The sequence below is a fragment of the Vulpes vulpes genome, chromosome 5, assembly GCF_048418805.1.
Source record: "Vulpes vulpes isolate BD-2025 chromosome 5, VulVul3, whole genome shotgun sequence".
NCBI classification, from domain to species: Eukaryota; Metazoa; Chordata; class Mammalia; order Carnivora; family Canidae; genus Vulpes; species Vulpes vulpes.
Window position 1 is genome coordinate 57,728,388 of NC_132784.1, and position 16,376 is coordinate 57,744,763.

At 52.1% G+C, this 16,376-nt stretch overlaps 2 protein-coding genes across 4 annotated transcripts in view; one reads left to right on the forward strand and one right to left on the reverse strand.

Moving 5' to 3' along the window:
* Positions 1-2,981: 2,981 nt before the first annotated feature.
* LOC140599125 (uncharacterized) lies at positions 2,982-6,412 on the reverse strand. Its single transcript, XM_072760156.1, has 3 exons — positions 5,826-6,412; positions 5,122-5,186; positions 2,982-4,983 (listed from the first exon to the last, which is right to left on the reverse strand). The coding sequence occupies exons 1-3, from the start codon at positions 6,410-6,412 to the stop codon at positions 4,943-4,945; spliced, it is 693 nt and encodes a 230-aa protein (XP_072616257.1). The 3' UTR covers positions 2,982-4,942.
* Positions 6,328-16,376, forward strand: part of SALL3 (spalt like transcription factor 3) — a 21,575-nt gene continuing 11,526 nt past the window's right edge. For 2 of the 3 annotated variants that reach the window (XM_072758140.1, XM_072758141.1), the window contains exon 1: positions 6,328-6,659. In XM_072758140.1, coding sequence (XP_072614241.1) covers positions 6,578-6,659 — 82 coding nt within the window. In that variant the 5' untranslated portion in view covers positions 6,328-6,577. Of the gene's footprint in view, positions 6,660-7,467; positions 7,639-16,376 lie in introns of those variants that run through there. The other variant, XM_072758142.1, reaches the window with a different exon arrangement.

The following is a 16,376-nucleotide window of genomic DNA, read 5'->3' on the forward strand; positions in this document are numbered from 1 at the left end:
GCGCTGCCAGTGCGCTGGGGCCGGAGCAGGGGTGGCCGCTCAGTTCTCACGCCCACTGCAGTTCTCACCCCCACACCGAGCAGGAGGAGACGGGTTGGGTCATCGGGGTGTGGCGCCCCCGCCCCCCACCCCAGCACTCTCTCAGGGCTCCAGGACCAAGGTGGGGCGGCGCCAGGTCATGAAATCCCTCGTGGGGGTTCGTCCAAGGCTCCCCCAGGCTGCGATCAAGCGAAGGGGCCCCGCGTGGAGGGGTCGGCACCAGGGAGTGGGGGTGGGAGGCGCCCCCGGGCCCGAAGGGAGGCGAGGGCACCGGAGGTGGGGGAGTGAGCCGGGCCGTCCCCAGCCCGAGGCCGCCTGCGCCGCGCCCCGCCCCACCTGAGGGGCCTCCCTCGGGGCAGCCCCCAGGGAGGGGCCTTGGCGCGGCTGTGTCCCCCACACACAGTGGGGTCCGAGCTCCGGGGGCCTTCGAGCTCCCGGCCCCTGCGGCACTAGTTAGGGGAGACCGCGGAGCCTGGGGAGGGAGGCCTGCGCCTCTGCACGTCCTTTACCCCCGCCCCCACCCCGCTCTGCAGGCTGAGGGTTGCGGGATCGCGGGAGGAGGGATTGGGGCGGGGGTGTCCGGCCGAAGGTGTCCGAGTACGGCGGCCGGTCGAGACCAGGATGGAAGTCTGCTGGTGCGGACATCAGGCACTGAGAAGTTGGGGTTCTGTCCGCAACCCCCGTACCCATAAGCCCCTCCCCCCAAAAGGCGCCCGAAACTCCGTGGGGCCGGGGCTGGGCGTCCACAGCGCCCGCAGGGACACGCGCGCTCCCGGGAGAGGCTCGTCCCTGCGCCCGGCGGCCGGCGGCGCGGGGGCGGGGCGGCGGGGGAGGGGGCAGGAAATGCCGTTAATTGGGGGAAATGCACACCAATTGCACGGCGGCCTTTGATGTGCGCTCCAGGCGCGGCCCCTCCGGGCTGGCGAGCCCACCCGGCGTGCGCCCCGCTCCCCGCGCTCCCGCCGGGGCCGCCGGCCGAACGCCCGGGACATGTGACCCTGGAGGCCGCGGGGGTCCTTCCGTCCTCGACCGCAGCTCGCGTGGAGCTCCGGCCGTCTCTGCCCGACCCCCGGCCTCCCGCGCCCCAGCCCGGGGGTCGGGGGAGGCGGGCGCTGCGGAGGCCGGCCACGCTGACCGCGGGTGCCGACGAGGAGTGGCCGCCGCGCGTCGGCCTGGCATATGCACACATATAAATACAGTGTTCGTCCAAATGACATTCCGCTCCCTCTCCCTCTGCCCCCCCCCCACTTTCTTTTCATCATCAGCAAATAAAGATTAGCTGGTAAGATTATAGAAAGCGTTTTCAGGCTGGTGCTGATCTTTATTCCAGAGGCTTTGTGATGATATTGATGATGATGATGGTCAAGTGGACAGTTTGATTTTTGTGTTTGGAGCTAGTTATAAAGAATCAATATTATATCAAGGGGTAACTTTCGTGATAAAGGACTTTAACCACTCTGGCTATTCATCATAAGTCTGTAGCAAGCAGATAGGTCAAAAGAAATTATATTGCACTAAAGACTGAGTCTTCTTATCTCTCCCATACCAGGGGAATAGGGACAAGCCGATCGATACAGTAGCTGCTGTATACTTCTTGCAATTATCAATAGCTGATTTCGCCTTTTGAGGCCTGCATCTAATAATGCAAGCTAATAATAATCGTTTGAGCTTTCCTATAAGCAAGGGAGTCAAAGTTTTAGCCGGCCAGCATTATTTATGCCACCATACATGCTCAAGTGCCTCTCCTAGATCTATATGCAGCCCAAATACACAGTTCAACGGTCACAAGAGACGCACTTTCTGATCATTTGCATCCCCAAGTGTGAAGACGGATGGCCATGTGCTGGTGTTTCTCTGTGAGACATAAAAAGCTATGAGACGTTTGCCTGGGATGCCTACCGGGGAGGTAGTAAGCCATCCTGCAATGAACAGACATGATGCTGCAAAGCACATAGACCTAGATGGATTTATATGCTATGTTCTTGGTTCCCATCTATTAAAAATTTCGGCATATTCACCTCAAGAGCTTTGAAAGCCAAGAGGGTGACAGCAGGGGCTGAGTGGAATGTGGGCAGGGCAGTTAGTTGTGTATTGGTTTATTTAAGGAGAACATTTTTTGTTTTTTAAAGGGGAAAGTTATCTTCAAGTGGGTGAGCAAGAAGCTTGGAAAAGCGTTTTTCAAAAAGCCATAAATATAATTTGGGGCTCCATGTTTCCTAGCGCCCCCACAATGTAACAGAAAAGCAACATCTTTATAATTGGCACTTGACATGCTGTTTGCATTGGGCTGTGGTACACCAAGCACAGATTTCCTGTTGATGGAAACATTTATCATTGTGACTGCCCCAGAGTGGCAGGTGGTGTTATCAATTACCTCTTCTTACCAATAATAATATTAGTATGGTAATATCTTTGCTCAAGTGAGAACCAATTAGCGGTCACTTGTCACAGCATTAAAGACACAAAATCATGCTGGATTTAATGACAAGGACCCAAAACAAAAGTTGGGGGTGGAGGAGGAACCAGAGAGAAGGGAGTGAAAGCCAGTGGCAAGAACTTTGATTTGAGGGGGAAAGCCTGAAAGGAGACAGAAAATAGAGCTGTAATACTTGAATACTTTTTCTGTATTAAATGGCTAGGTAAATAAGCACATGATAAAGTACCAAATGCACCTCAGGTAAAAGTGTGCTTTGTGGATGGAGAGCCACGTAGATTCACTAAGCTGAGGTATTAGAACAGAACCCACTCTTCAACTCCCCTTGTCAAATCCATCCTGCAGATAGGCTTTCTGTTTTATCTGAATAAATGATACAAATTAAATCAAACATCTAATTATATGTTCCGCTAATGTAATCTACAGTATTAATTTGTAAATAATATTATTAAGCAGACAAAATAATAACATGTCGCCTCATAAGATGAAAACAACATTGCAAGAGGAAGACAATTAACAAATTAGATTTAATTACAGAGAAGAAAAGCAACTTTTGTTTTTGCAATAGTATTTAGGTATTACAAATTTTAATAGGCAGTGGTCATGTGACAGTGAGTGCATGTGTCTCACATGCAGGAGCCGGTGTCCGCACCTCGGGCACGCATTTCCATTTCTGTGGTTGCCCTTAATCTAGGCACGACCGGAGGATAATCCTGTCCCTCATCTGTGAAAATATGCTGTTGACATGCTGTCACCTCGCAATAAATCTATGGTTGTGACTCAAGCTTCAGATGCATGTGCTTTCATTAAAACTTGCTGCAGTGAATAAAAACAATTAAGGAAAAGTTTCAGATCTCAGTGGAGGGAGGCAAGGAAAGCAGAACAGGTGAGTGAGGAGGTAATGCGCCTTTTGCTTTAGACCTTTTAAAAATATATATATTGACCTTGTTTACCCCAGTCGATTTTTAGAAGGATGCGCCACAGATGCACTGATCTGCACCATTCTAGCGCTGGCCGGAATTCGCAAGGGTTCCCGTTTCATATCCTTCCTGACCCCTTCCTCCACGTCTGCTCGATTTTCTCAACGAAATCCCAGCGCAGCAGGCGCGGAGGGCGGTGTTGGGCCGGCGACCTCACCCGGCCCACTGCACTCTGCACAGCCGGCGCGACCCGAGCCGACGGCGGGCAGGTCCGGCTGCGGCAGCTCCGAGTCCTGCGTCCGCGCGGGTCCACTGTGTCCAACACCGCGCCAGGCTCAGCCTGCTGCACCTTCCCCCGTACAAAGCTCAGCACGACTGGCGCGACACCTCTGCAGTCTGCGGGCTTGCCTCGTACAGATAAAAGGCCGAGGTCTCAGATCTGCCTCCACTGGAGGCCCCTCGAAGACCCTCTCAAAGACCACACCTCGTAGAAAATGCAAAGCCAAGTTGACAAAATTAAACAGTTGCGTTTGCAAGTGCCAGGAAGACTTGGGGAAACCGTGCCAGCCTGTGGGAAAGCAGTTGGCGGCGGCGGGGGGGGGGGGGGGGGGCCGCGGACGAATGGCCTAAAGAACAAAAAAGGTGGAGGTCGGCGCGCGCCAAGTGGCCCAAAGAGGAGGAGTCGGTGCCCCGGAGGCCAGGAGGCTGCGGGGGAGCCGGCTCGGGCTTCCCTGAAAGGGCTTCGGGCGCCGCGACAGCCTACATCGGCTGCTGCTGCTTAAGGTGTGGGTTTTTTGTAAAAAGGAGGGGAAAAAAAGAGAAAGTGAACCAGGTCCCCGAAAAGCAGTGCACCTTTACCCTTGGGTCTGCCCCACCGACGACTGTGTTCGAGCTCTTTCTCTTGTGTCACCGAAACGTACCTTCAGCGGCAGCTCTGCAACTTCCCCAACTCTGGCCGGTCCTGCAAATTCTGCAAGAAACTTCATTCGCTACAGCCGCCCCTCCGCACCCCAGCGTCCCCTTCCCGTCCCCCTGCCCCCGCTTCCCTTCGGCCCTTCCCCCGGGAAGTCCCTGCCCCGCTCGCCCCGAAGCCCCGAAGCCCCGAAGCCCCGAAGCCCCGAAGCCCCGAAGCCCCGGCTGCAGGCTGCAAACTTTCCGGTGCCAAGCGCCTCGGTGCCGGAGCCCAGAGCGTCCCCCAATGCCCGCCGCGTTCGCGAAAGTTCACAGGGTAGGACAACCTCCCAGCTCGACCCTAAAAGCGTGGTGTAGGGCCAGTCAACTCTAGACTTCAAACATCTTTTATTGGTCTTTTTTTTTTTTTTCTTTTCAAAAGCAAGATCGCCTAAATGAATACGCCCACCACTCAAAAGCGAAACAGAACCAACCTTCGGGATTTTTTTTTAGCGGGGGGGGGGGGGGGGGGATACATGTGGCGACGCGGGGGGTGTGGGGTGTCTTGGAGACGACGCCGACCTGTGCGCGTCCTTCCTCTCCCCATCACCCTGCGCTTTCCTGCAGCCCAAGCTGTTGCTTCGTGAAACTTACACAATTACAGGCGGGTGAGAGAACCAGGCTGGAAACGAGAAGATTCTAGAAAGGAAGAGAAGCCCGCGGGGAGGCGGGCGAGAAGCCTGGGATTGGGGTCCGTCCCCGGGGGCCCAGGCAGGCAGAGCACCCCCCGGCCACGCGAGCAGCCCGCAGCCCCCGTGCGCTCGGGCTGACAGTCACCTCCCGCTTCCCCGCGCAGACGCCGCGAGGCCATCTGTGCCACAGCCTCGTACCACACAGGGCCACTTGTGAGGGACAAAATAAGAAATTTAGGAAATGAAAAAAGGCAAAGTAGGACCCGGCCGGGGCACATCTCGGGGGAGCACGCGGGAGTGGGCGAGCAGGGTGTGCGCGGGGCGGCGGGGGGCGCGCGGGGCGGGGCGGGGCGCGTGCGGGCGAGGGCGAGGGGAGGGCGAGGGGACGGCGAGGGGACGGCGGGCGCGGGGCGGGAGCGCGCTGCGGCCGCCCCAGGGTGCTGGGCCCGGCCGCACGCCCGCGACCCCCTCGCCCGCGCCCCCCCACCCCCGTCATCCCGCCAAGTCCTAGGACGCAGCGGGCCGCGCGCGCGACTTTCGTGGACTTGGAACTTTGGGTCGCGCGGCCCTGGCACGCCCTGCGCCCCCGCCCGCTCCGCGGACGCCCCGGCCGGGCCCGGCGGGAAGGGGGCTGGTGCGCGGGACCCCGGAGCCCCGCCGCCCCGGCCGCCCGCGGGACCTAGGGAGCCGCCGGCGGCGCGGAGGCCGGGCGGGCGGGGCGGGCGCTCGAGTCGGAGAGGCCCGGGGGGGCGGGGAGACGGGGACGGAGGGGAGGGGGCACGGGGGAGGGGGGAGGGGGGAGGGGGGAGGGGAGGGGGAGGAGCCGCGCGGCCCGCGCCGCTTCCGAACCGGAAAGTTGGTCTTGCCGAAGTCCCGCCACCCCGGCGTGCGCACTCCGCTCCGCTGCGGCCGCGAGCCTCGGAGCCGCCCGGCCGGCGGCGGAGCCCGCGGAGCCCGCGGAGGGGACGCGAGCTCGGAGGGGACGGCGGCCGGGGCGGGGGCCCTGAGCCGCGCGCCCCGCCGGGGAGCCGAGCCCGCCGGCCGCTGGGTCCTGCGCGCCCGAGCGGGCCGGGAGACAAAGGCGCGGGCCGGAGCCCTGCCCGCGGGGCTCGCTGCGGGAGGGGCGGCCGGGCGGCGGGGGGGCGCGGGGCGCGGGCGGCGGAGCCTATAAAGGGGCGAGCCCGGCGCGCGGGCGGAGACGGCGCCGCGCGGACGCCGCCAAAGTTTGCCGCGCGGCCCGGCCCGGCCCGGCCCTGCCCGGCCCTGCCCTGCCCCAGGAGCGCCGCGCCCGCCGCCGGGGCCGCGATGTGAGCGCCGCCGCGCCGCGCCCGCAGGCGCCCCTCGCCCCGCGCGGCCGCTAATTGCGAGCGCGGCCTCATTTGCATAGGCCGCGGCCCGGGAGCGCGGCCAATCGGCGCGGCCGCCGGGACATGCATTATTCACCGGCCTAATTGCTCGGCCCCATGCGCCGCCCGCGCAGCCGCCGCCCGCGCCCCGCGCCCCGCGCCCCGCGCCCCGCGCCGTCCCCGCGGCCGCCCCGCTGACGCCGCCGCCGATGCCGATGCCGACGCCCCGCTCGGGGCCCGCGCGCCGCTAGCAGCATGTCTCGGCGCAAGCAGGCCAAGCCCCAGCACCTCAAGTCGGACGAGGAGCTGCCGCCGCCGGACGGGGCTCCCGAGCACGGTGAGGGGCGCGGGCCGGGGCGGGCCGGGCGGGCCGGGGGCGGCGGGCGCGGGCCGGGGGCCGGGGGCTGGGGGCCGGGGGCGGGCTGCGGGGACCGGTCCTCCCGGGGCGCGGCGCCGAGTTGCGGGCGAGCAAACTTGCTCCGGCGGCTCGCAGTCGGGGCGCAGCGCGGGCGCGCCGGGGCTCGGGCGAGCGGGGGCGGCCCGCTGGGGGGCGTGTGCCGGGGCCGCGCCGCCCCGGGGGCTCCTGCGCGCGGACGCCGGGCCCGGGCCGGCGGGGGTCGGGGCCGTCCGGGGAGGCCGCCGGGCAGCTTTGTTCGGAGCCGGGCCCGGGGCCGCCGCGCTGCCCTCCGGCCGCCCCCGCCCCCGCCCCCGCCCCCGCCCCCGCCCCTGCCCGGGCCGGCGGTCGGCGGTCGGCGGTCGGCGGTCGGCGGTCGCCCGGCCCTCCTCGTGGCCGCCGGGGATGGAGCCGGCGGGACCCGGCGCGCGCTGGGGGCGCTCCCTGACCGCGGCGGACCCGGCCCGCTGGCGGCGGCTCCAAGTCGCCTCGGGCTGGTCTGGATCCCGCGGCCGCGCCCGGCGCCCTGCCCCCGCCCCTGCCCCTGCCCTCGCCGGGGAGCGGGACCGGGAGCGGGAGCGGGAGCGGGAGCGGGGCCGGGGCCGCAGGGCGCGGGGCGCGGGGCGCGCGGGGCGGGGGCGGGGGCGGGGGCGAGGGCGGCCGGGGCGCCGAGCCCCCGCCGAGCCCCCGCCGAGCCCCCGCCGAGCCCCCGCCGAGCCCCCGCCGAGCCCCCGCCGAGCCCCCGGCCTCCCGCACAGCCGCTGCCCAACTTTGGTGCCGGCCGCTCGTAAGTTCGGACGGAGGCAGAGGCGCATCCTTTAGCCCGGAGGCGCAGACGGTACAAACGAGACGAAAACAGAAAACAAAAAGCAAAAGGAGTTTGGGAGTGTGTCCCGGGGTGTTGCAAAGTTTGGCGAAGCAGGTACGTGTCCACGCCGGAGCGGGCAACGGGAGAAAATGCTGCCAACGCGGCGGGAACCAATGAATTAAATAAAATTAGTGGACTCGTTAGGGTCTTTTTGTCGCCGTGGAGGTAGGGAGCCTTATCTGTAGCCTAGTCACCCAAGATTAGAACAGCAGATATGCTAAAAAGAAACGCTTGCATATGGTGGGTAGATTAAGGACAAAGAATCTTTTTGTCATGGAAATGGATTTTTTTTTGTTTTGTTTACTTCATCACATAGAATTTCTCACACTTGGTTTGTTTTGTATTGCCCTCAATGACTACATGATCAAATGAATGGATTTATTTCTGCCGAATGAGAAAGACAGTCTTTCCTTCAAAAGAACTACATTGCATCCCAGTGAGGAATTTTAAAGCTTTATTATTGTGGCTCCTGAATAGCTTAAAATCGGCTTTCACAGCCGCCCCAAAATGCAACAATGTAAATACTTCTCAGCTTTGTAGGGCCGTTATCAAAATGTGCAATGTCTCCTTTTATTAAAGCATATTTTAATTAATAGAGTAAAACCTCTTGTATTTAACAATTAACAAGCTGAGGCCTTGCTATTCATTTTTAATTTCACGTCAGAAATGTGAGCTTGGTGAGCCTAATAGTGTAAACATGTTGAGGGATATGTAGCCTATATTTGAAAACCTAAGATGGAGTAAATTATTTACAAGTTGTCTTTCGAATTCCTCTTGTTACTGACTTTATTTAGAGGTGAGGCGTATTCAGAGTTTTTACCCATCATAGGATTAAAGTTTGTCGAGCTTGGGTTTTTCACAGTCGTTGGGAATTGTAATCAAGATATTGCCACAGTTCCTGATCGTATTTTGCAACAGGCCAGAAATACCCTGTCTGGGGCTGAGCTTTAGTCAAATAGTAGGTTTCCTGGATTGTTTTGAAGGTACTTTAGGCAAACTATTTAAAAAATAGTTCTTTCTGATTTAATTATTCTGAAGCTGATTGTTCGTGGAGTATAAAAGATACTCTGTTCTCTGCTCACTCAAGGAATGCTCACGGATGTGTTACTCTGTCGTGCTGATCGTCGTTAGTAAGATAACTAAAAAAAAAATTTTTTTAAGAGAAATACTTGTGGAAACTCCCTCACTCTGACACGAATCAGATATTCTCAAAATTCTAATTTTGTTAAGTGCAGGGGGAAGAAGCAGACGGTGCATGAAGTTATAAGAGAGCTAAGTTAGTTTACAGTGTTTTAGAGACAAAGTAAATAATTCTTTTGTATCACTTTGGGCGTGACATATTAATTAAAGCAGTAGATGCATGAAGTAAAATTGAAGGCTATTGATAATGCCATGGAAAACAAACACATGCACAGCTTTTAGTACGGTGTGGGGGACGGCAGAGATGCACAATCACGTCAGTTTACAGTTAAAAGAGATTAGTTCTTAAAACATATAAATGACTATTTCTCAGGCTTTGGTTCTTAGGCAAGTGATAAAATGGTAGCTATCCCAAAATAGCTTCAGTGTTATCCAGACCTTATCGTGGCAGAAATGAAATACGATGTCATATCTTAAATGAGAAAAAGTAATATCGGTTTATGTTAAGTTCTGAAGTTACCCTGTTGTAAAATTTTATTTGAAGGATGCCTGAGACTGACTCTCTCTGTTAGAACTACCATTTAAAATTGCAAATTGTTTCATTCTTGTTCCTGAAAATCTAGAAAATAAATGTGAGGCAGCTTTAGGATTCAGTTAAACGTGTGCCACCGGTGATGAAACCTTTTGAGCCAGCTGAGTATTTTTGCTCTAAGAAAAATTAATTAAAACTTCTGACAGAACAGCACTTTTGAGAACTTTAAAAAGTGTTGGTATTGCTCTCCTTTGTTGTATGAAATGCAGCTTAATAAAGACGTGTTTTATTGTCGTTAGAAAATATGCATTTAAGGAAGAACAAAAGGATATTACAATTTAAAACAATTTGCCATCCTGTATTTTGTTTGTGAGCACTAATTGTTTCAAAGTGTGTTTTTATTTTCTGCCAACTTACAGTCATGTGGCTATCTTAAAAATCCTTTTAAATGTGATGAGCCTGTGATTTAAGAATTTACCAGTGGTATTCACACACTGTGTTTAAATTAGGGGAAAGAAGGCCACCAGCCCTCGGTGAAGAGATCTTTTTTCTTTTATCTGTATATGCATGGTTTGCCTTGAGTACTCCCCCCAGCCCACACTACACACATTTACAATTCAGCATTCCAAAAGCAAACAATACAGAAGCCACTTTCTACCATTTGTAGGCAGATTGTTTTCTCTGAAACATGAAAGGTGAAAAGTACCCAAGGGGGGCAGGGGAGGAAAAGAAGAATTTGCAAATATTTTTTTTTTTAAATAACATTTTAAAAACTTCACCTCTTTAAAAATCCATAAATTGGTGGTCAACAAAAGCATGCCAATTCCCACCTTACAGAGAAAGAACTGATTATGTAGCAGCAGTCAAGGGGTTTTTTATGTACATGTTGAACTTCGACAACACATGCATAATCCAATATTTTTAGATCTGTTCAGAGCCGGAAAAAGAAGAAGGCATATACCAACAGCAGGAATTACTTAGCAAGCTGATTATTTTTTGTATACAAGATGATGGCAAAAGCAGGCAAAAGTGGGTCAGATTTCATTTTCAACTGCAATCTCTAAGAGGCTTTACCATTCATCTCAAGGTGGCTCTGAGAACACTGGGTGGGGGGGGGGGGGGGGCGGAATTCAGCAGAGATACAGCCAAGGAGGTGTTGTGTGTTCTGAACGTCTATTGGAATTTAGCAGTCTTCAGTGTGAGAATTGACACAGAGTGTTTTGGTGTTTTGTTTGGTTTTGTTTTTAAGTAAAATAAGTCTTCACTGCTAATGATGTTCTACACTGTTTTTTAACGTTGCAAAATAGTTTCAAGGAGGATACTCTCTGCATGATATTTATAACAGGAAGGGCTCTTTTTTTGTTTTGTTTTGTTAGTTTTTCTTTTCCTACATGATTTCTTGACTAGTTGCCAGAGTAAGACCAGAATATCTGATTTAGTTCCATAAAGATGAGATCTTGTTCTGTTACTCATGGGACAGATTTGTGATGACAGCCTATGCTAACTTGCTACACATTTCATATCAAATCAGACATAAGTAAAATCTATGTAAAAATGGAGTGTTTTAATATTACTCTCAATAAACTTCTGCATCTGAAAAAAAACCCTGACCTTAGATTTTTCCCTTGCAATTTGAACACTTTTAGGATTTAGGATACAGTTCCCTGTCAGCGTGATTTCCAAGCCAACAAACGGGTCAAGTCACGTTACAGAAAGTGTAAAATATTAATTGAAATAATGAAATTAAGTAATGGGCTCTATTTATGTGAGAGATTAAGATTGATTTGTTTGTTAATTAAAGGGGACCCTCTCGGGGCAGCAGGAACTTACACCAGAGACCTGCCGGCACCAGTGTGGTGTCTAAACCTTGTCCTCCGTGGGCCTGTCTTCCCCAGGCACCCCCGCTGGGGTCAGGCTGACCCTGCAGCCCCTGCCCCCCTGCCCCCCCCCCACCCCCCGGCCCCCCTGCCTCCCTGCGTGGCCGGAAAGCCGCTGCCAGCGGCACAGCATCAAGCCCGGCTGAGGTCCGAGGAAGGTAGGGCTGCAAGAGTGGGGGCGCTTCCGCTGGCTCTCCCAGAAGGTGGGTAGTTAGAGGCGCCGTGACAGGCCTTGCTGATTTAACCTTTGCCTGCTTTGCCCTGCCAGGGGTGGCCACTAGATGTCAAGCTCATAATACAATTAGTGCATCTGTGCTGTTGACCTTGGCAACAGGACTCAACACTGTTCTATTAAGTGTTAACACTGAATCCGAGTGTTAACTAGAGACCCGGGAGCCTGCTCCGTGCTGCAGGGCTTATCAAATGCCCATCTCATTCAGCACAAGTGTTTATAGTTCTTAAAGAAGAGAGAACGGTTTTCTTTTGTGTGGCCATTACATCTTGAACTGTTTAATTAACCCTGCAGGTGCCATGGCACTTGGTGTGCAGGCGGCCTTCCTGGTCCTCCTCTCGAGAGTGACCCCTCCGCAGCAGTGTTAGATAATTCCATTGTGTGGCTTGGGGCCATGCAGATTCCCTGGCTTTAGCGACCTAGGGCCCAGGGCAGTGGCTCTGCCCAGATGATTTTTTGCGTATGTGTAAACTTCACTGGTAAAGTGCTGACAAATACTGGAAATGATTTAATAGCCTGAGCCCTGGTGTGAGGCGGTTACAGTTCATCAGAGCCTTGCTCCTGGACAGGATGGTGTCCGCGCCTCTCTGGCGCTGTCTTCTTGCAGCCAGGTGTGTTGGTAGGTCTGAGTGGTCTGGGTTACTTACTTATTTTTCCGTGTAGCAGATCTGAAACCCAAGTGGCGTGAGTGAGGGCTGCGGCGTGGGCAGCCCAGAGGAGCCCCGCTGGGACCTGGTGTGTGGCACAGTGCACTGCAGACCGGCCTCAGCTTAACCAGAAATGCCCCCCCCCCGCCCCCCCCCCCCCCCCCCCCGCACAAACCTTGTCTTCACCCTTGGCCCGATTCTGGTGGAAGTGGTTCTCCTTGAGGACCCCTGGCAGGAGTGTATGTGTGCGTGTGTGTATGTGCGCGCGTGTGCATGTGTGCAGGCGTGGATGCTGGTGCGTGTGCCTTCCGCACAGCGTGTCAGTGAAAGGGCTGCCGTGCAACCTTGAAGTGTAACAAACATCTTATTATTCGATGCGGCGTCGAGGCCGAGTTAAGGCCAATGTGTGTTGTGGCTGCTCCATCTGCATGTGTCCATAAAGGAAACAGTGTTTTCCCTCCCTGGTGCTTCACCACACAGATTAGGAACTGCCAGTGTTTCAAACAGAAGACATTTGGTGGCTGTGCCACAGGTGGTCGTTACTTAACAAATTTGAGCTGTGGGCCACTGAGTCGAGGAAAGCCAGCGTGCGGGTCAGCGCTGGCGTTCAGCATAACACGAGTGCCCTCCACTGTTCAGCTCCATACGCACAAGCTTGGAGGTCTAGGGGAAAGGACAAAATTTTTCTATTGCGTCTGGAATTTCTTCTACATTGTTAAACACAGTAGGGGTCTCTATTTGTCTCCTCCTGTTTCACAGCTTGGGCTCAGTATGTGATAATTCATCTTTCTTTATGGGATTCAAAGCTATCATAAGGAGTTAAAAAGAATTAATTTGCAAGAAAATAAGTGTCTCTTCACAATTTAGGAAAACTTGAAAAATGCTTTCTAGATTTTTAAGGGATGGCAAAAGCAAAGCAGAGAGTACCTTTCCCTTCTCTGCAGACCCAGGTGGCATTTTACAGTTGCTAATTAAAGTGGAAAAGTTAACATCCCTTTCCCCATGCCCAAAAAGTTCTACTCTCCTTTTTTGTTAATCTGGGGAATTAAAAATAGGTAGCGAAAGTGTAGCAGAAAAATGGTGAGCCTTTGAGGTTGATATACAAAATTACAAAGCACCTCTCTACTTTGTGTTTGTAACTGCTTCGTTTCCTCACCAGGCATGGGACTTCTCAGAGAAGGCTGTAGTTGGACATTTTTATAGGAAGGCGTTATTTCTCAGATGTTCTTAAATATATTCCAACAGTGCTTTTCACTTGTGACCTTAAAAAGACCATCACAACTATAAATGTCCTGCCTATCGTCTTCTTCAGACCAGAGTATGCTCTTACAGACAGTGAAAACATGATCCGTGCATATTATGTAGCTGACCAGGAATTAAAACAGAGAAATGAAACAGTTTTGGGGGGCTCCTCTCACTCTGAGGGATCCGTTCCTAAGAATAGAAACATTTTTTTGTAAACATTCTGTTAGAGGAAAAAAAAAATCCCTCTATTTTTAAGCCTGCCATGGAAGCCATCCTTTTGTTAGAGGCTGTCTCTGAAAGGCCGTGGAACCCATTTCCATTCTCCTGGAGAACCGAGCAACATAGAACTTGCTGGAGAATATTCGAACGGTGATAGAAACCCTGAAAGTCTTCGGTGTAAATAGCAAGTGTGGGGATAGCTGAACTAATTATACATCTCCTCCCATAAACTGAAGCAGCTTTATCTTCCAGCCTCTCCTCCCTCCTCCTGACCCTGTTCAGGAGAACCAGTTCAGCACGAGGGACCCGCACCCAGCTTGAAGTCAAGGCTGGTTCACATTTGGTATCCGCCAAGGAGACTGGCTCCCGGGGCGGCGGCTCCTCCCGCCGGTGCAGCCCGTGCAGCAGATCCGCGGGGCACTGGCAGGGGAGCTCTTCCAGAGGGGCTTGTCTACCGGGAGGGGAGGCTCCCCTGCGAGCTGGCCCAGGACTCAGCACCTCCTGCCTTGTGTGACTTGGCCCTGCACGGTCAGTTCTTGCCTCATCCCTGGTCTGTGCACAAGCCCGGGTCTCCCCATCCTTGAACAGTCAGGAGGATGCCAAAAAGAAATTACCTTGACGATAATGATAATGATTCTCATGCTTGTTTTTCAACCCCTTCCTTAAGAAAGAAAAAATTTCCAGTTGCTTTGGAAATAAATCCCTCAGGCTTGTAGGGCTGTCCTGTTGTCGCACTGCCTCGCGTTGACATGGTTTTACCTTGAGATGAAAAATTTTAAGCCCTGTTAACTAATGGATATAATTAATTAATAACTTCTGTCTTTAACTACAAAGCCAATTTAAGAATGTGGATTTTAACTGAATGATGCTGGCGTGCCTGTGAATCTGAAAGAATGTTGGCTTCAGACTAGGCAGGGTTAAAGGGCATTAGAAGTCCTGCATTCAGAGTTTTGGGTTTTCTTGAAGAGTATGGGTTTTCTTGTTAGAGAAAACATTTAAAAAAAAAAATGATACCATCTCAGCACATACACATCATGGTAATGAGAAGAGCTGTCAAAGCAAGTTAGAACACTTTCTTTATGTCCCCCCACTCCCCTTTCTGGACACATGAGAGGTCGGTACTTTCACTCAGCACTTCACCGGAAAGTCTTGCTCCTTCTAGAAGCTCTGCCCCTAGTAATATAGGCCCATCTGGGTTATTTCCTCCTGGTCAAGTCAGGTGAACTGCTCATGATGGTTGTTCAATACCGTCCCTAACACATGCAACCAGAATCACAATTCCATAATGACATATTAGTTTTTAGTCGTGTGCATTGTATTCAAGACTGTCTCGTGAAATGCGTGGCTCTCTCTAACTTTTAGAGAGAATGGAATGCTAATAATCACATTTAGATTTTGGGAGCGAAATAATCATAGCTTGAGGAAGTGAAAATAATGATTGGTCCTGTTGTGTTTATACAAAACTCAGTTATATAAAAAAAAAAACTCAGTTATTAAAAAAAAATGGAGGGGGATTCTAAATTATTTGCCCCACATAAGAAATCCAGATTGTATTTGAAGAATTTTCTCCTTCACTAGTTGTAGTTTTTAGACTGTTTTAGTTTTAAAAGGCATATTTATCATGAAAGTTAGAAGATCCAACAATTGTCTGTCTTGTTAGGTTCATTATCATAATGAACTGATAACAGGTCCAAATGGCCAGAATGCCATTTTTACACAGTCCTCTCCAAGTGTGATTCCTGCTTCAATTTTACCGGCACATAAGCAGGAGGGTATTCTGTGTTCTGCCTTGAAGAGTATCTTCATTACGTGTAGGTGATTATCATTTATAATTGCATTTGACAAAATGGCTTATTACTGGGTAGGCAGTGCTGAGATGCTGTGTGCACGGTCTCTGCAGGTGAGGAGCTGTTGCAGTGTTTGCAGACCTGCCTGTGGGAGAAGGAAATTACCTGGGACAACACTTCTCAGCTTCCGTGAATTTCGACATGCACCCGAAAAGTGCTAGCATGTGAAAAACCAATGGAACCATTTAAAAAGTCATCTTTAAAGTAAATAGAGATCTGTTTGAGTCACTTAAGCTCTTAGGAACGCACAGTGTAAAACAAAAATAGTATTTCCGTGTTTCACATATTTGTTACCCAGAATATCTGGGAAACAATCATTTGCAAGATATCAATTATTTACACTTAATTTTTCCAACACTGAACGCACTTTCAAAAGTCAGTCTGATCGTAAGCATTTATTCAGTGAACCATCCCCAACACATAATCCACCTAAAAAGCAAGATCTGCACAGTGTTGAATTGTATAAAATTTTAAATGTTTACACCATGTGAATGCTCTTACATGACCCTGTGATTACACATTTATATGTAAGAAGTTAAAAGTAGAAAATACTTTGACAAATTACCAATATTTAATTTCTTGGTGTTTTTCTTTTTAAAGGTAGGAAAATAAAAATCTTTAGATTATGGCGAGCCTTTACTATCATAGCTTTAAAATATCGGAAAAGAAGTTTCAGAAATATCCTGTTCTGTGTTCAGTTAGAATAGTTCTAGTTATGATATAGTGTAACATTGATTCCAACTTGATTGTTTACTGTATCAGGAAGTATTTACCTGAAGCTCTTAGGGTGGCGGTTTTTTGTTTTTTTGTCCTGTTCTATAACCTTAGCATGTTTAAAATTAGATTTTGCATACATTGAGCAAAGTTAAGCACTCCAAGTATTTATTTTGTTAATGTGCCTATCTGCAGTATAAATCAGCTGTGCCTTTGCTTCAAGCTATACTCAACCTCATTATAAACACCTATTACATTCCTTCCTTATACAGTAATGAGACTTCTTGCAGTCTGATCTTCAGCACTGAATTTAGTTTAAGAGTCTAGCATGTCTTTATG

Coding starts and splice junctions, on each gene's coding strand:
- LOC140599125 (XM_072760156.1), bottom strand. CDS start 6,412: ATGCATGTCCCGGCGGCCGCGCCGATTGGCCGCGCTCCCGGGCCGCGG. Junction 5,187..5,825: donor TCGGCAAGACCAACTTTCCG/GTTCGGAAGCGG, acceptor GTCCCTCACAAG/TGGCCCTGTGTGGTACGAGG. Junction 4,984..5,121: donor TCTGCGCGGGGAAGCGGGAG/GTGACTGTCAGC, acceptor CTTCCTTTCTAG/AATCTTCTCGTTTCCAGCCT.